Below are 20301 nucleotides of genomic sequence, written 5' to 3'. Positions count from 1 at the left end.
TAGACTCCTTCCACTTTCTAGATGGAAACATTCTTCCTCAATTCTCCTCTAAAACTCCAGCCTTTAATTTTAAAATTGTGTGCTTCCATGTCCTTGACCCTTCTAGCCAGGTACCTGACTTTTCATTAATGCAGCTACATTTTAAATGTTTATTTAGTGTAAGCTTAAATAATTTCATTGCTTAATACAGTGACTCACTTCAAAAATTCCATTTTGTGTATGAAATTTGAGACTTTTATCTCAGATATGAAGAAAGAATATACAAATAAATACAAGTTCATCCTCAGTGAATATTTTCAATGACTCTGAAATGATTACATTTCAATTGTCCATGTCATTGTTTGTGGAGTTAAAGATTATAATTGCTGCCTGTTTTACAATCAACTATTCTAAATTAAATACCAAAACATTGACGATTTTTGTAATGATTTGCACTATTTACATTAACACTGTTGTGGATCAGGCAAGGCCTCCTCGCCTGTGTATTCAGATGTGGTCAATACTGGGACAGTGGTGAACACAGCTTTCAGGCTGTCAAGTGCCTTTTGACAGTAGGCTGTCCACTGAAACTTCCTGCTTTGCTTTAGTTATTCAGTGAGTGGAGCAACCACACTGCTAAAATTCGGTAAGAATTTCTGATAAAATCCACTCAATCCCAGGAACTGTAGTAGTGGTCTTTTTGTCAATGGTATAGGAAACTCCCTAATAGCCTTTGTTTTTCCATTCTATGGGGCTATTTGTCCATGTTTGTTAGCATGGCCCAAGGCCATGACTTGGGCTTTGGCAAATTCACTCTTTTATCACTAAGCCTGCTTCCCAAAGTCGATCGAATGATTCTGATAAAAGCTGCAAATGTTCCTTCCATGTGTGACTAAAAATCACCAGGTCATTGATGTAAACAACACAATTGGGTAATCCGAAATGACTTTATTGGTTAGGCTTTGAAATGTGGCTGGCGCAGTTTTCATACCAAATGGCATGACTTTAAATTGGTACAGTCCATTTGGTGTTATAGAAGCCAAAATTGTCTTTGGTATTTTGGATAAAGGTATCTCCCTGTATGCTCTGAGCAAATCCAACTTAGAAAATATGTTGCTTGTCCCACCTTTTCAATACAGTCTTCCAAACATGGAATCAAATATGAATCAGATATTCTAATTGCATTGACTTTGCGATAGTCCACACATAATCGTTGGGTACCATCTGGTTTTGGCACCATTACTATGGGTGAGCTCGAGTCATTGCAACTCACTTTGATTATGTTATTTTGGAGCATGTGTTCAATCTCTTTTGGAACCGGTGTCAACTTTAGAGGGTTAAGTCTACATTGATGTTGCTTAATTGGAACAGCATTTCCTACATCTACATCACGCATAAGTAGATTAGCACTTCTCAGCTTATTCCCACATATCTCTCCATACGATAGCAATAACTCTTTCAGGTCTTTTCGATTTTCCACTGGGAGATAACTCAATAATTTATTCCACTTTTTGAAAACTTCTTCATTATCCAAATCTGAGGAATGTCCAATTCAGAATCTGAACTTGGTTCTTCCTTCTGTATTGAAACTAGTAATACGTTCTCCTTTTGCTTTCCTTCCCTATCAAAATACCTTTTGAGCATATTCACAAGATACACTGAGAGATTTCTTTCTGACTGGAATCCTTATCAAATAGTTCATCTCACTCAATCTCCTTTTAACTAGATAAGATCCAATTAACCTTGCTTTTAAAGGTTCACCTATAATTAACATTAACACCTTATCTCCAATAGCAAAATTGAAAGTTTTTCATTTGGCTGCTTCTATTTCATTCTATGCAGTGATACTTTTAAATGCTGTCTCGCCAACTCCCCTGCTCTATTTCTTTATTCCCAAAAATTTGACAAATAGTTCAAATACGTGATCTCTGAATTCTGAATCACCAACTTCTCCTTAATCAATTTTAGTGGTAATCTCCCTTCATGCTCAAAAGCTAATTCAAATGGACTGCATTTGGTCAATTCATTTGGTGAATCACTGATGGCAAAATGTACAAATGGAATTCCCTGATCCCAATCATTTGGATAGTCTTGGCTACAAGTCTTCAACATGATCTTTAATGTCTGATGCCACCTTTCTAGCGCTCCCTGCAACTCTGGATGGCATGTGTACATTTGAACTCCCTTGAATAATGTGGATGTAAAAGTTTGAACCTTAATCTGACTGTATCCCAGAGGGTAGTCTGTATCTGGTGAAACATTTGAGTAACTCTTCTACAATCCTTTTAGCTATGATATTGTGAAATGGAATGGCCTCTGGAAATCTAATGGACACATCCATTATTGTTAACAAATACTGATTCCTACCATTTGTATTAGGTAGGAGTCCTGCAACTTAATTTTTGTTTTGCTCATTTGTGGGACTTGGGTGTCTCTGGCTAGCCAGCATTGATAGCACATCCCTATTTACCCTTGAGAAGGTAGTGGTGAGCTGCGTTCTTGAATCGCTGCAGTCCACTTGCTGTGAGTTGACCAATAATGCCAGTAGGGAGGGAATTTCAGGATTTTGACCCAACAACTGTGAAGGAAGGATGGTATATTTCCAAGTCAGGATGGTAAGTAGCTTGGAGGGGAACTTGCAGGTGGTGGCATTCCCAAGTACCTGCTGCTCTTTTCCTTTTAGGTGGAAGTGATTGAGAGTTTGGAAGGTGTTGTCTTAGGATCTTTGGTGAATTTCTGCAGTGCATCTTGTAGATAGTACACACTGCTGTTAACGAGCAGCGGTGGTGGAGGGATTGAATGTTTATTGATTGGTGCCAATCAAGCAGGTTGCTTTGTCCTGGATGGTGTCAAGCTTCTGGAGTGTTGTTGAAGCTGCACTCATCCAGGCAAATGGGGAGTATTCTATCACACTCCTGACTTGTGCCTTGTGGATGGTGGACAGACTTTGGGGTGTTAGGAGGTGAGTTATTCGCTGCAGTATCCCTAGTCTCTGACCTGCTCTGTAGCCACTGTCCTTTATGTGGTGAGTCCAGTCGAGTTTCTGGTCAATAGTAACCCCAAGGATGTTGTCAATGGGAGATTCAATGATGTAAATACTGTTGAATGTCAAAGGTGCAGTGGTTACAGTGCCTCTTATTGGTGATGGTCATTGTCTGGCATTTTGTGGCGCAAATGTTATTTGCCACTTGTCATCCAAAGCCTGGATATTGTCCAGGCCTTGCTGCATTTGAGCACAAACTGCTTCACTATCTGAAGAGTCACAAATGGTGCTCAAAACTATACAATCATCGGCGAACATTCCCACTTCTGACCTTATGACAGAGGGAAGGTCATTGAGGAAGCAGTTGAAGATTGCTGGCCTACCGCACTACCCTGAGGGACTCCTGCAGAGATGCCCTGGAGCTGACATGACTGATCCTCCACAACTACAACTACCTTCCTTGTGCCAGGTATGATTCTAACCAGCAGAGTGTTTGCCACACGGTACCCATTAATTCCAGCTTTGCCAGGGCTCCTTGATGCCATACTCGGTCAAATGCAGCCTTGATCTCAAGGGTTGTCACTTTCAGCTCATCACTGGAATTCAGCTTTTTTGTCCATGTTTGAACCAAGGCTGTAATGAGATCAGGAGCTGAGTGACCCTGGCAAAACCCAAACTGGGAGTCACTGAGCAGGTTGTTGCTGAGCAGGTACTGCTTGATAGCAGTGTTGATGATCCCTTCTATCCCTTTACCGATGATGGATAGGAGACTGACTGGGCGGTTATTGGCTGGCTGGGATTTTTCCTACTTTTTGTGTACAGGACATATGTGGGCAATTTTCCACATTGTTGGGTAGATGCCAGTGTTGTAACTGTACTGGAAGAGCTTGGCTAGGGGAGAGGCACATTCTGGAGCACACGTCTTCAGTACTATTGGCGGAATGTCATCAGGGCCCATTGCCTTTGTAATATCCAGTGCCTCCAGCCGTTTCTTGATATCACGTGGAGTGAATCAAACTGGCTGGAGACTGGTATCTGTGATGCTGGGGAACACCGGAAGAACCATAGATGGATCAGCCACTCGGTACTTCTGACTGAAGATCATTGTGAATGTATCAGCCTTAAATTTTGCACTGATGTGCTGGGCTCCTCCACCATTGAGGACGGGGATATTTGTGGAGCTTCCTTCTCCAGTGAGTTGTTTAATTGTCCACGACCATTCACAACTGGATGTAGAGAGACTGCAGAGCTTAGGTCTGATCCATTGATTGTGGGATCGCTTAGCTCTGTCTATCACTTGCTGTTTATGTCGTCTGGCACGCAAGTAATCCTGTTTGGCAGCTTCACCAACCTGACACCTCATTTTTAGGTATGACTCTTAAGACTCTTGTAAAATGTTCCTCAAATGCATGAATAGGTATTAAAAGGTGCAGGTTTTATTACTGCCTGTGATTTTCCAATTACCTAACACATATGACATGTCTGTCAAAATTTAACTGCATACTGTGCAGTCCAGGCCAGTAAAAATGTTTTTGTATTTTAGCTTGAGTTTTCCTTACCCCTAAATGACCTCCTACCTGGATGTCCTTTCTATAACCCACAGATAATACACATTATGAACTTCCACCCATTTCTCATTTGCCTGAATATGTGATGGTCTCAAGTTTTTCATTAAGATATCACTTTAAAAATAGTAGCACACAGGAATACATTCCGATTCTTCATCCCCATATGCTTTTTGATACAATTGCTTCAGCTTTTCATCCTTCTGTTGTAACTCAGTTAATTTCTCTAAGCTAAAAATATCCACATTGTCCTCCACCTGTTCCTGTCTTGTCTCAACCATTTGATCAAACATGATCTCTGATAATTCTACTTCAATTTTCTCATCTGTATTTTTTGATCTCCTGTTTCAGCTCGTGACTTTGCGACCTTGTTACCATACGGTCAGGAAAAATCCCAGGATATGCTTCCTGAAATACCTCAGTTACCTGATTTTCCACTGGCCTTTCAACCACAGTAGGCAGCACTCCTACCTGTGAACCAACTATAGCATTAGCAAGGACAAATTGTATTCCTTGAGTTGAAAATTCTTCTAGTACTCCTACCACCACTTCTCCACTTTTCACTGGACAGTCTAACTTCACTCTACATAGTTAAGCACTTCTTTTCTCCCTGTGAATTCTAATTACTAGCGCTATTTCTGGCAATAACCCTTCTGAGTTACATATCTCCTCATCTCTCAATGTCAAAGATTGTCATAATCCTGTGTCTCTTTACACCGGAACCTCTTTACCTGCTGTTCCTTGCCCAAGCAAGCAAAAATCACCTTCGTAAGTAAATGGTTTAAGAAGATCTGGCACTTCCTCCTTAACTAACCTCTGACCAGGTGGTACATTCTGGTGCAGCTTTTTAGCCTCCACTGTTCTTTCTACTCCAAAAAAATTCACTGGCTTATCAGTGCTTTTTCTAACCTACCAACATGGTGATTTTGTGTGGTCTACTTTAATGCAGAGAAAACACTGGATCTTTTTAAACTTCTCTTTCCCCTTCAATTGGTTTTCTTTTTACCCTCTGGTAAGTTATCTTCAATATCTCCACTGATATCAACAGTTCCCTTACTAGATGAAGATTTCTCTTTTCCCTAATTTCTAACCCTCATGGACTGAAACTGATTTTGGAAGCCAAACTTTTATTTATGAACCAATTCAATCATCAGCCATTTTAGCTGCTAAATCTTGCCATTTTAACTTTCTGCTCTTCCACAAGTTCTCACTACTACAGGAAGTGAATTTTGGAACTCCTCCAAAATAGTTGTTTATCTTAATTGTGTCATATTTCTGTTCTATTTTTAATGTCCATACCCACTTATCAAAATTACTTTGTTTGATCCTTTCAAATTTGATGTATGTTTGACCAGGGTCCCTCCTTAGATTCCTGAAACACTGTTTAATAGCTTCTGGCACAAGCTCATACACACTTATGATGGCTTTCTTCACCTCCTATATTCCCCAGATACCTCCTTTGATAGTGATGCAAATACCTCACTAGCTCTAAGTAAAAACAATGACTGCAGATGATGGAAACCAGATTCTGGATTAGTAGTGCTGGAAGAGCACAGCAGTTCAGGCAGCATCCAAGGAGCTTCGAAATCGACGTTTCGGGCAAAAGGGCTTTTGCCCGAAACGTCGATATCGAAGCTCCTTGGATGCTGCCTGAATTGCTGTGCTCTTCCAGCAGCACTAATCCAGAACCTCACTAGCTCTACCTACCAACTTTGTTTTTATCAACAAAACCCACATGGTCACTCGCCAGTTCATTTGTTTAACCACCTTCTCAAACGAGATGAAAAAGGCTTCCACATCCTTCTCATCAAATTTAGGCAATGCTTGGATATATTTAAACAGATCCCTACCAAGCCTTTGGCTACCATGGGTTTGCTCATCTTCACTACCTTCCACACTAAGCTTACCTTCTACCTTCACCTCCATCCTTTTAAGCCGATTTTCTCATCTAAGTGCCAATGTATGAAGCTCAAACGCACACTTTCTCCCGTTCATCTCTCTCTTTCTCCCTTCCTTCTCTCTCCTTTTCTTTTTGTTCTGCTAAAACGATTCTGTCCTTTCTGTTCTGCTTGGACGATTCATTCTTCTTCTCTTTCCTCTGTTTTTAATCATAATTCAAACCATTTCATTTTTTTTCTCTTTTCTTTTGACTCTAACTCAAGCTGCTTCATTTTCAATTGAGTACTAGCCATTTCTAAAGATTCTGACGGTGTTTCCAGCAAATTTAATGCTGAGCCATTTGCTGTAATTATCTCTCTTTTTCTCATGGATGAAGGTAACTCCAACTCCAGCAGCTTTGCCTTGCTCACCTTTTGTAAAGCCCCCAAAGTCAGTTCTTCCACCCTGAGAAAGCTCTTAGTGACTGAAAGAGCCATCACTACACCAAGCACTGCTTAAACCAACCGAATTCAACACCTGGAACAAAAGACATTAATATCTACCACGTGTTGCCTTTGAGTCCAACAATCCTAATCTCAAATTGGAACGATAAATAAATCCCAACAAGAGCTCCCAATCTGTTATAGACCAGGCCAGACCTCCTTAAAACATGTTAAGAAGGTAGTCCAGACCCTAAATTTTATTTTCTGTTTGGCAGATATTCCAGGAGTGATGCTGCTGCTGGTCAAACCATTCAGCTTTCAGCAAAACAGAACTTATTTAAACATTATGGATGAAACAAGAACAAAAGAAAACAGAATTTAGAATAACTTATTTGATAATCCAACTGACACTAGATCACAACTGTACCAATCCCTACAACATCCCATAAACACACCCCTTGGCTAAAGGTAATTTCAAGCACAGGTTCTTAAAGGCTGGTGTTTTCAGAGAGAAAGTTCAGGCAAAACCTCTTGTTGAAACATGGAACTATTTTTCACTGTAGCTGCTTCTCTTGTTCACCATCAGATTTTGACTGCCTGCTAAAACTAAACCAAACTAGAATAAAACCTAAACTGGGAGAACTGGCCACTCCCCTGCCATTGTTCAAAGTACAGACTTCCAGAAAAATCAGCACCTCTACCTTTATAACCCCTCTTGAAAATAACAAAGGACAACATAAGCTTGTTAAAGGGGCAGCATCATCACAACCCATGTTGGAATATGGGACAAAATCTTTGTATTTCTTCCAGCTTCACTACATTAATGCGCTTTATTTGTCACTCCTCAGGTCTACTTACAAAGGCCATTTTCACTTTATCCAAGACACTGTTACTTGGAATATGACCTTTTCATTTACCAACACTTTTACTGGTTTCTTATAAAATAGCTCTTCAGCGACCTTGGCCTCAATTAATTTGAAATTGTTTTCAGCACCTTCAAAAATTTACATAAATACAATCTCTTAAATGATATCTTTTGTCAAATCTCCAAAGATTTGTTTATCAATGCAACTCATTATTATCACATTTTAAAATCACTTTTGGAGTTTCTTTTAGCACATGAAGAGTTTTAGCAATTTTACAGCAAATATAGGAATTTGGAGGTTTGTAGTAGGATTTATATTATTTTCTTTAGCTACCAGCTGTATACAGAATTGTATAACTAGCTCTTTTTAGAACCTGGTTGCATTAAAACTTCTCAGAATTTGTTTAAAAGATATTCTAAACATAACAAAGGTGTGGTTGAAATTGCTGAAAATTAATTTTTAACTGCATTTGCAATTAAATCAACAAACCTAGGCTTCAGGGACTTTTGTCATCAATCACATGGTTCCAACAGCATTAGAGATTTGAATTCACTACTTTAATAACATGCAGAAAAGGAAGCCACCTACTGGCAAACTGTCGTAATATGTTTAGCCTAACAAAGGAGAGGCAATTGGATGAGGTCAGGGCAATGTCTGTCTGCAGAACCGACTGCTTGTCCACATTTATTGTTAATCAGCAATTCACATCTTCAGAGATCCACAGATCGGCAACATCCACAGTCATAGTTTTAATAATCTTGAGTGTTTTGGTTTCACCAAAGCCCTAAATATTTGCATTTAAAATGACAGAATAAAAAGTATTTAATCATTTATATCGGATATTAATCTAGGAAATTGGTGGCACATGGTAATGTAACTGGCCTAGTAATCCAGAACCTCAGACCAATGTTCTCTGAATATATATTCAAATCCCACCATGGTAGATAGCAAAATTTGCATTCAGTATAAAACTTGGAATAAAGAGCAGGCCTAATGACAACCATGTATGCACTGTTAATTGTTGTTAAAAACCCATCTAGTTCAGTAATGTTCTGAAGAGAAGGAAATCTGATATTTTTACCTAGCCTGGGCTACATGTCACTCCAGACCACAGCAAAGTGTTTGATTCTTAAACTTCTCTCTCCGCAATTAGGCATGGGCAATAAATGCTGGCCTAGCCAGCAACATCCACATCCCATAATCAAATGAATAAAATTTAAACAAACATTGCAATTTTTATAGATGCTGCTGAAATGTTACTACAATCTTCAGAAACGTACAATGTGTTCCAGTTTTCAATAACATTTGTATAAAGTTGAACAATTGATTGGTATGAAAAGGTTTGAAGGAAGAAAAAAAGAACAAAGCTTTAAAACATTCAGCACATGTTATGCTAACGTTGGTGCACATAATGGTGCCTACAGGCAGGCTAGCAAGAACATAGCATGTGAAAAATGGTTGACTATAGTTTAGAAATTAAGTACAATTGAAATTAAACATCAAGAACAAAGATGAATTACCCCAGATTTTCCAATAGATTGTTGAATTTCATTAAGAAACTCCAGTTGTTGTTCTGCATCTTCTAGTTGTCCCTCAATTAATTGGCATCTTATAATACCTTGAATTGCAATGATTGCCAAAATTAATTTATCATTAACAAAACATACTTTGCATTTAATTTTGTATCTATTGGATGCAGAATTTTTAGATAATCAATTAGAAGCTTCTCAACAGATCTATATTTCCATTCACTGTGACCAGAGTCCAAGATAACCGCATGTAACTAGGGCAGTGGTGATGGGGGTGTGTGTGTGTGTGTGTGGGTGTGTGGGTGTGTGTGGGTGTGTGTGTGTGTGTGTGGGTGTGTGTGGGTGTGTGTGGGTGTGTGTGGGTGTGTGGGTGTGTGAGAGAAAGTAGGGGAAATTAGAAAACGAGGTAAGAGTATACAACTCAGGACAGCTTATTAACTCCAGCACACACAAAAATAGGACACTGTATGGAAAAGGCTGGCAATCAAACTTCAAGTTCACTGGACAGACGATTGACAATGAGAAGAGGGACAGTTAATACAGAACCAAAGATGTTATATCTGAATGCCTGCAGTATAAGGAATAAGGTAAACGAGCTTGTGTCGCAGATCGAAATTGGCCGGTATGACATAGTGGGCATCACAGACATAGCTGCAAGGGGATCGAGATTGAGAGCTGAATATTCAAGGACATACATCCTATTGAAAGATAGGCAGGTGGGCAGGGGGGCTGGGGTTGCCTTAATAGTAAGAAATGAAATTAACTCAATAGTGAGAAACAAGGTAGGGTCAGATGGTGTAGAATCTGTGTGGGTAGAATTGAGGAACCACAAAGGTAGAAAAACCACAGATGGTGTCATGTATAGGTCTCCAAATAGTAGTAAGGAGCTGAGGTGCAAGATACACCAAGAGATACAAAAGATGTGTAGAAAAGGCAAAGTTACATTGATCATGAGGGATTTCAATATACAAGTTGACTGAGAAAATCAAGTTGGTAGTGGATTGCAAGAAAAGGAATTTCTGGAATGTCTACAAGATGGCTTTTTAGAGCAGCCTGTGGTGGAGCCCACTCGAGAACAGGCAACACTGGATTTAGTGTTGTGCAATGAGGCAGACTTAATAAGGGAGCTTAAGGTACCCTTAGGAACTCTTAGGAAGCAGTGATCTTAACATGATTAAATTTACTTTGCAATTTGAGAGAGAGAAGTCAGAATCAGAGGTAACGATATTTCAGTTGAATAAAAGCAACTACAGAGGCATGAGGGAGTAGCTACGTAGAGTTGACGGGAAGAAAAGCCTAACAGGAAAGACAGTGGAACAGCAAAGGTAGGAGTTTCTGGGAGTCATTCAGGAGACACAACAGAGATTCATCCTGAGGAAAAAGAAGCATAATGTAGGGAGAATGAGGCAACCATGGCTGACTCGGGAAGTCAGGAATAGCATAAAAGCAAAAGAGAAAGCATATAAAGTAGCGAAAAACAGTGGGAAATCAGACAATTTGGAGGTTCACAAAGACCAGAGGGCAACAAAGAGATTAGGGAGGGAGAACATTAAATAGGAGGGTAAGCTAGACAATAATATAAAGGAAGACTGTAAGAGTTTCTTTAGATATATAAAAGGGCAAAACAGAGGCAAATGTCGACATTGGGCTGCTGGAAAATGACGAAGGAGAGACAGTAGTGGGGAACAAAGAAATGGCTGAGGAACTGAATAATTACTTCACATCAGTCATCACAGTGGAAGACATGAGTAATTTCCCAAAAATTCAAGGCAGTGAGGTGGCAGAGCTGAGTATGGTGGCCATCAACAAGGAGAAGATGCAAGAAAAACTGAATGCCCTGAAGGTGGATAAATCACCAGATGGACTACACCTGGAGAGTTCCACAGGAGATCGCTGAAGAGATAGTGGAGGCGTTAGCGGTAATATTTCAGGAATCACTAGAATCAGGGAGGATACCAGAGGACTGGAAAATCACTAACATAACACCTCTGTTTAAAAAGGCAGAAGATGGAAAATTACAGGCCAATTAGCCTAACCTCACTCGTGGGTAAAATCTTGGAATCCATTGTGAAGGATGAGATTTCTGAATGCTTGGAAGTGTATGTTAAAATAGGACAGAGTCAGCATTGTTTCATCAAGGGTAGGTCATGCCTGACAAATCTGCGAGAATTCTTTGAGGAAGTAACGAGCAGATGAGAACAAGGAGAAGCAATGGATGTTACCTACCTGGACTTCAAGAAGGCCTTTGACAAGGTGCCACATAGGAGGCTACTGAATAAGGTAAGGGCTGTGATGTTAAAGGCAAGTTGTGAGCATGGATAGAAGCTTTGCTATCTGGCAGAAAGCAGACAGTAGAGATAAAAGTGACCTTCTCAGGATGGAAGCTAGTGACAAGTGGTGTTCTGCAAGGGTCAGTGTGGGGACCACAACTTTTCACTTTATATATTAACAATCTAGATGAAGGAACTGAGGGCATTCTGGCCACATTTGCAGATTATACAAAGATAGGTAGAGGGACAGATAGCATTGAAGAGGCAGGGAGGCTGCAGAAGGATTTGGACAGGGTAGGAGTATGGGCAAAGAAATAGCAGATGGAATATAATGTGGGAATTGTGAGGTCATGCACTTTGGTAGGAAGAGGAGAGGCATGGATTCTTTTCTAAAAGGGGAGAAAATTCAGAAATCTGACATGCAAAGGGACTTAGGAGTCCTAGTCCAGGATTATCTCAAGGAGGTTGAGTCAGTAGTTAGGAAGGAAAATGCAGTGATAGCATTCATTTCGAGAGAACTTGAATATAAAAGCGGGGTTGTACTTCTGAGGCTCCATAAGGCTCTGGTTAGGCCACATTTGGAGTATTGTGCATAGTTCTGGGCCCCATATCTCAGGAAGGGTGTATTGGCCCTGGAGCTTGTTCAGACCAGATTCACGAGAATGGTCCCAGGAATAAACAGCTTAACATATCAGGCATGTGTGGGGACTCTGGGTCTATACTTGATGGAGCTTAGAAGGATTCCAGGCCAGGAGTTGGAGTCTAATCAAAACTTACAGAATATTGAATGGCCTGGACAGATTGGATGTTGGGAAAATGTTTCTACTGGTCAGAGAGACTAGGACCCAAGGGCACAGTCTTAGAGTAATGGGAATACCTTTTAGAACAGAGAGGAGGAGAAACCTCTTTGCCAGAGAGTGGTGAAACTATGGAATTCACTGCCAAAGAAAGCTGTGGAGGCCAGGTCATTAAGTATATTTAAGACGGAGACAGATAGGTTCTTGATTGTAAAGGGTATCAAGGGTTATGGGGAGAAAGTGAGAGAATGGGGTTGAGAAACATCAGCCATGATTGAATGGTGGAGCAGACTCGACGAGCTGAATGGCCTAATTTCTGCTCCTATGATGGTCATAATATAGTCTTATAAATACAGAATATAGTAAAATAAAAGATGCTTGCAAAACATTAAGGAGAACTTAAAAGACAAAAACAGAAATGTTGAAAGGGCTGGTAATATGAAGATTTAGAATAAGCCAGTTGAAGGACTTTGGATGGATAAAGCTGGTGATCAAGCCATTATAAGCGTTTTGTAACTTCTGGAGTTCACAATTCCCTGAAAATCTGGACTTCAGTCTCCAAGTTTCATGAGATAGTGTTTGGAATGTCAGGTTATGTGAACAGTTATATTTTAACATATTTAATTCCAAGACAGAATGGAGTTGGCAGTTAGAAAGTAAGAGGAAGTGGGGCGATGGGAAGGCATTGTCTAGAACACAGGTCAGTAGCATTTCTACTCAGATACAAAGCCCATTTTATTTACATTGCTATGGTCATGGACTTGAAGACATAACTAGTGTAGTGTTGATGTACAGGGGTTTCTAGAAAATTTGGCCAGAAAAAAAACTTGAAATCGTGTCAAGTGATCCTTTCCAACTGTCACTGGAAATTCAATTATCTTTTTCGTTATTGGTTTCACTGTGTATTGTAATAGTAGTCACTGGCAGTTGGCAAACCAAATTAAAACAAATTTAAACAGTATTTTCTTTAAAAATCTCACTCATTGCAAGCTACTAGCAAGAAAGTTCAAAACTTGGGCCAGTACCCAGGATAGGGACAATAATGCAAAGACATTGACTTTGAAATCTTCCCTTAGAATCCGAGAAAAACAAGCTGTGTAGCCATCATTACATCAAAAGAGCCAAGGCTCTGAAGAATTGCTGCATCTTACAAAGGCAACACAGCATTTCCTTTGAGGATACAAATAAATAAAAAGTCATACCAGTTAATGCGGGAACACTTGACTCATCCAGTGACATTGCAGTTTTGTACCATCTCACAGCTTCTTTTACTTTTCCTTGTAACACCATCTGATAGCCAAGTTCATTTGCAATCTCTGCATTACGTGACGACATGCTGAATGCTCTTTCAACCAAGGTACAGGTCTGCTGAAGGATAATTTGGTTCCGTCCACACTATATTAATAACACAAATGATCATGAACAGAGCTGAGCAATTAATAATGCAATTATTTTAGAGCTGAAATTTCTAATCTTCTAAGCTGACAAACCTATGTTACTTTGGCAAACACATTAAAACAGGCTGAACTTCTGCAGTCCTGCTAGCACACTCTTGCCACCACTATTCATCTGACATAACCATATATGCTAGATCAGGACTTGCCTAGGAATTTCCCATTGGCCTTCATAAGTGACAGAAATTCTCAGAGTTGCAAAGATCCACTTCTGCCACAGAGAAACCACCTCAGTATAAACAAAATGATGGAGTTAAATGGAAACCTTAAAGAATGGCATGGAAGGATTTGGAGTTTGGTTCATGGGGCAGTGCCACCATGTGAATTGGAGTAGAAGAGAGCTGTCTGGGTTGAATAGGCTTCACTTGAACCATGCTGAATTAGTGTCCGGGTGAATCCAATAATTAGGGAAGTAGAGAGGGATTTTGACTGATTAGGTGGGGAAAACGTTTGGGAGAAGTGGGGAGAACACACAAATTTTACAAAGCAAAAGGACATGAGTGCATTGCAGAGCAACTATTTTGATAACAATATCCAAAGTGGAGCAGGAAAGGACAAAGTGGGCAAACAAAAGAAAACAACAATAAATATGAGTCTAAGGGGGATAAATGGTAAATAGTTTATATTAATGACTACTCAAATCTGCAAAGTATTTGGAATAAAATAAGTGAATTGGCACAAATAGAGGTTAATGGATATCATCTTACAGCCATTAGGGAGACAATGTTACATGAAGATCTAAGTTGAGAACTAAATATTCAAAGGTATGTGATATTTCAGAAAGTCAGGCAGCAAAAGAAAAGGAAAGGCTGGTGCAATAACTTTGTTAGTACAAGGTGGAATAAGTAAGATGTACAATTTATCTGGATGGAGGTAAGAAAGCAGCACTCAAGGAGAGAGGATAAAGGGCTAGACAGAGAGATCCATAAAAAACAGGAGAAAGGGGGCTTCTCTGGCTACAAAGTGGGTGTTGACATGAAGCACAAGAAGGCATGCTTGGTATTGTTCTTCACTCTAGATGTACTTATGCGCAGTGTGAAGGGAACAAAACAGAACTGAGGACAGGGTCAGAGGGGATTGTGAAAAAGCATCAAGGATGTGATTGGAAGAAAGAATGGAATTATTCAAAAGCGAAGGGAAGAAAGATTTGAAAGGATGTAGGTAATCATAACTTATTGAAGTTTGTGATCCTTAACAGCTGAAAGAAATGAGGATTTTTTTTTTCCAAGCTCAATAAGACTATGGATGAAATGGAAGTGTAGACTAGGACAGTTTTGAGGTTGCAAGTTGGTGCTGGTGAATAGAGAAGTGTTATTGATCTGAAATGTTAACTCTTTCACTCTCTTTTTAGATGCTACAAGACCACTTGAGAATATTTCTCATATTTTCTATATAGTAGGTAACTTACGTCACTTCATACTTTCTGTGAAACAGTGAAAGCTTATGTTATTGACTTCTATTAAGTTACAAATAAAAGACCACTCACTTAAATGGTCTATCTCCCTCTGTGGACTTCTTGTCTCATCTTCATCACTCACTTTTTCACCTATTTTTGTATCAACTTCAAGCTTAGCATTAGATGTGGCTCCTCATCAAAAGCTCTTTGAAAACTCAAGTACACCAAATCTACCAGTTCCCCTATATCTACCTTGGTACTTTCTTAAAGAACTCTAGTAAATTAGTTAAAAGTGAGTCCTTTTCACAAAATCATGTTCAAATTACATGACCTCATATGATGTTCTAAGTATCCTGCGATAAAATCCTTAATGACAATGCTCAGCTTAAAACATTAGAAACATTATTTTTTCATTTTAAAAAACTTATCTCTTTTTAAACAGATCCCCCTAACTTTGGCTGCTCAACAGAATGTGATTTAATGTAGTAAGAATCAACAGTCATAATTGGGTATCGGCAGTATTATTAAGCTATATAAATGTTAAGCAAATCTTCATGAATCCTGAAGTTTTCAACACCCAATGTTCAGACATGCTTCCAAGAGATAGTATGCAGATTACCAAATAGAAATGAAAACTTCGCCCAAGTCTATTTTCTATTCTAGGGCTCCAGAAAGGAGTTGTCATTATTATTTCCACTTTATCAACAATTAACTAATCCAGGATAGAATAAGATCAAACTTAGCTTTTATATTTCAGTTCCTAATTGAATCAAATTGCCTAAGCTATCATGAAAACATTTTTATTTTAAAATATTAACAAACTTACCATCCTACTAAAAGCCAATGCCATTTTATAAAAGAGATCAGGATTATGTGGTTCAAAACGGTCCAATACACTGATGAGATCACCAAGTCTAGAGCCAGCCTGGAAAGATGTCAATAACTAGTAAGAATTCCAGTTCACAGACGTTGAATGGTATAGCTGAATAGATATTTTTGCATGCATGCATTACTAGTTGTGACACTTAAATAAATTTGCTAAATACTGTTTCAATTTTTGTTCTCCTCATACTCAACTAAAATTGATAATTGTGCATTTTTTATTTGTACATGGATATGACCATCACCCTCATGAGCATAAATTGTCTAACCCTAATTGCCTTGAACTGAGTGATTTGATTGGCCATTTCAGAGGCTAGTTAAAAGTCAAGCATTTTGCTGAGACTCTGGAGTAATATGTAAGGAATATCAAGTAACAACAGCCTTTGTCTTCCTCCCTAAAAAGGACATTAGTGAAGCAGGTAGCTTTTCAGAATTTGATACAGAATGAAAAATGGTTGCATCATTTCTTTTAGACTAGCTTTCAACTTTACATTTATCGTGAAAGCAAATTTCACCATCTGCAATTGAGATTCAATCTCGTGTCCCCATAACAACTAGATTACCAGTCTAATGACATTGCTACTAAACCATTGTCTCATCATAAGAGGTCCTGACTTTTGTGGGTGCATTCATAAATATTTATTGGAGATATTAGAATTTCAATTTTGACTGGAGGATGCACATTACATAAACTCATAATTCGCAATCCTGACAAAGTATCGAGTAATCCTCCATTTACAAATTCTGAAAATCTCTAAGCATTTCATTCAAAAATCACTGCAGATGATTTGAATATGATACAGAGGACATTTTATAAAACTAGCACTTGAATTTATAGATACAGATCGTAGTAACATATGAGGGGGGGGGGTTAAAGAGGTGGTGGAGTACTATTGCTAATCAGGGATAGTATTACAACTGCAGAAAGGGAGGTCGACGAGGACGGTTTGTCTACAGGGTCAGTATGGGTGGAAGTCAGAAACAGGAGAGGAGCAGTCACGTTATTGGGAGTTTTCTACTGGCCCCCCACTAGCAATAGAGACACAGATGAGTTGATTGGGAGGCAGATTTTGGAAAGGTGTACAAGTAACAGGATTGTTGTCATGGGTGACTTTAACTTCCCTAATATTGATTGGAACCTTCTTAGTTCAAATAGTTTGGATTGAGAAGTTTTTGTCAGGTGTGTCCAGGAAGGGTTCTTTACTCTAGATAGGCCAACTAGAGCAGAGGCCATATTGGATTTAGTGCTTGGCAATGACCCAGACCAGGTGTACAATCTCTCGGTGAGACAGCATTTCAGTGATAGTGATTTCAAACTCCCTGACCTTTACTATACTTAAGGAGAGAAGATAGGAGCAGACAGTATGGGAAAGTGTTTAATTGGGGAAGGGGGAATTACAATGCTATTAGGCAGGAACTGGGATGCCTAAATTGGGAACAGATGTTCGCAGGGAAATATACCATAGAAATGTGGAGGTTGTTTAAGAAGCACTTGCTTACAGTGCTGGACAGGTTCGTCCCACTGAGACAAGAAAGGGATGGTAGGTTGAAAGAACCTTGGGTAACAATGAATGTGGAATACCTCGTCAAGTGGAAGAAGAAAGCTTACTTAAGGTTGAGAAGGCAAGGATCAGACAGTCCAAAGATGTGCAGGTCAGGTGAATTGGCCATGCTAAGTTGCCCGTAGTGTTAGGTGAAGGGGTAAATATAGGGGTATGGATGGGTTGCGCTTTGGCGGGTCAGTGTGGACTTGTTGGGCCGAAGGGCCTGTTTCCACACTGTAAGTAATCTACAAAAAAACATGACCAAGGGCTTTAGAGGATTACAAGGTAGCCAGGAAGGAGCTGAAGAATGGACTTAGGAGAGGCAGAAAAATGCATGAGAAAGCTTTAGCAGGTAAGATTAAGGAAAACCCTAAGGCGTCCTACACTTATGTGAGGAACAAGAGGGTGGCCAGAGTGAGGGCAGAGCCGATCAGAGATAGGGGAGGGAAATTACACCTGGAGTCGGAGGATGTAGGGGAGGTTCTTAACGAATACTTTGCTTGAGTATTCACTAGTGAGAGGGTCCGTTAAGTTTGTGAGGACAGCACGAAACAGACTGATATGCTTGAACAGGTTGATGTTAGGAAGGAGCATGTGCTGAAAATTTAAGGATAGAAAAATCACCTGAGTCAGGCAGGATATACTCTAGGTTACTACAGGAAGCGAGGGGAGAGATTACTGCGCCTTTGGCAATGATCTTTGCATCGTCATTGTCCATGAGTAGTGCCAGATGATTGGAGGGTGGCAAATGTGATTCCCTTGTTCAAAAAAGGAAATAGGGATAATCCTGGGAATTACAGACCTGTCACTCTTAAATCAGTGTTGCACAAAATATTGGAGAGGACTTTGAAAGACAGGATTTATGATCACTGAAAAATCATAGTTTGATTAGAGATAGTCAGCATGACTTTGAGAGGGGCAGGTCATGCCTCACAAACCTTATTGAATTATTTGAGGATGGGACAAAACACATTGATGACGGTATGCAGTGGATGTGGTGTACTTAGATTTTTGCAAGGCGTTTGATAAAGTTCTCCATGGTAGGCTCATTCAGAAAGTAAGGAGGCTTGGGATGCAGGGAAATCTGGCTGTCTGGATACAGAATTGGCTGGTCCATCGAAGAAAGAGGTTGGTAGTAGATGGAACATATTCAGCCTGGAGCTTGGTGAACATTGGTGCTCCGCAGGGATCGGATCTGCGATCTCTGCTTTTTGTGATTTTTCTAAATGACTTGGATGAGGAAGTGGAAGGGCGGGTTAGTAAGTTTGCCAATGACAGGAAGGCTGGTGGAGTTGTGGATGGTTTCGAGGGCTGTTGTAGGTTGACAGGACATTGACAGGATGCAGAACTGGGCTGATAAGTGGCAGATAGAGCTCAAACTCAAAGTGTGAAGTGATTCACTTTGGAAGGTTGAATTTGAATGCAGAATACAGGGTGAAAGGCAGGATTTTTGGCAGTGTGGAGGAACAGACAGATCTTGGGGTCCATGTCCATAGATCCCTCAAAGTTGCCACCACCCAAGTTGATAGAGTTGTTAAGAAGGTATATGGCATGTTGGCTTTCATTAGCAGGGGGATTGGGTTTAAGCGCCGCAAGGTTATGCTGCAGCTCTGTACAGCCCTAGTTAGACCACACTTGGAATAATGTGTTCAGTTCTGGTCACCTCATTATAGGGAGGATGTAGAAGCTTTAGAGAGGGTGCACAGAAGATTTACCAAGATGCTGCCTGGACTGGAGGGCATGTCTAATGAAGAAAGGTTAAGGGAGCTAGAGTTTTTCTCACTGGAGCGAAGGAGGATGAGATGTGACTTGATCAAGGTGTACAAGATATTGAGAGGCATAGGTACAGTGGATAGCCAGAATTTTCCCATGGCGGAAATGTCCGTCATGAGGGGGAATCATTTTAAGGTGATTGGAGGAAGGTTTAGGGGAGATTTCAGAGGTAGGTTCTTTACACAGATGGTGGGTGTGTGGAATGCACTGCCAGCAGTGGTAGTAGAGTCAGATACATTAGGGACATTTAAGCAACTCTTGGATAGGCACATGGAATACAGTGCAATGAAGGGTATGTGGGTTAGTCTGCACGAGGGCTGAAGGGTCTGATTAGATTTTTTTCTGACAAAATGTTGGATCTGACAAGCACTGACATCATAAGTAATAGAATACTTGTTAACTGGTGCTTCAATAAAACTTTTTCCATACCTCCTTAATATTTCCCTCTCTGCATAAAGAATGAAGGGCCAGCATCCCCAGACCTTCAAAATTATGACTATCCTTCTGTAAGAGTCTGTAATAGGAATCGAGAGTATTTTCTTTAATTACCATATTGAATCTCAATCTCTAATATTTACGAGGTAGATTAAATTTTACTCACTGACAAACTCTTCTCACGAAATACTGCTTTTGGAGAATATAAATGCTAAGACAAATTTAAAATTAAGAATAGGAATTGCTCAATTCTCTGCATCAAAAAATATATTTTCCAAGCAACTTCTACTTTTCCTGTAGCAGTGAAATTGTTAACATGTTGGAAGTATCTATATCAAATTATAAATACATTAACAATATTTCCAACATTCCCGAGAATTGACTTTATCCTTAATTGAATCAACATCTATTGATTTTTCTGAACTTTACACAAACTTACATTCTTAATTGTTTTTAATATTAGAAAACGGTAATATTCTTATACCTTTGAAAATTTGTAATGGACAC

General features: G+C 39.6%; 1 protein-coding gene across 5 annotated transcripts in view; it reads right to left on the bottom strand.

Moving 5' to 3' along the window:
• Positions 1–20301, bottom strand: part of ttc21b (tetratricopeptide repeat domain 21B) — a 108397-nt gene that overhangs the window by 74667 nt on the left and 13429 nt on the right. For all 5 annotated transcript variants that reach the window (XM_072579501.1, XM_072579500.1, XM_072579496.1 and 2 more), the window contains 4 exons: positions 19789–19873; positions 15987–16085; positions 13513–13705; positions 9235–9332 (listed from right to left, as the gene is read on the bottom strand). In XM_072579501.1, coding sequence (XP_072435602.1) covers positions 9235–9332; positions 13513–13705; positions 15987–16085; positions 19789–19873 — 475 coding nt within the window. The remainder of the gene's footprint in view (positions 1–9234; positions 9333–13512; positions 13706–15986; positions 16086–19788; positions 19874–20301) is intronic.

Source organism: Chiloscyllium punctatum, chromosome 10 (genome assembly GCF_047496795.1).
Source record: "Chiloscyllium punctatum isolate Juve2018m chromosome 10, sChiPun1.3, whole genome shotgun sequence".
NCBI classification, from domain to species: Eukaryota; Metazoa; Chordata; class Chondrichthyes; order Orectolobiformes; family Hemiscylliidae; genus Chiloscyllium; species Chiloscyllium punctatum.
Note: the sequence above shows the minus strand (reverse complement) of the source record. Positions and strands in the feature narration are given on the sequence as shown.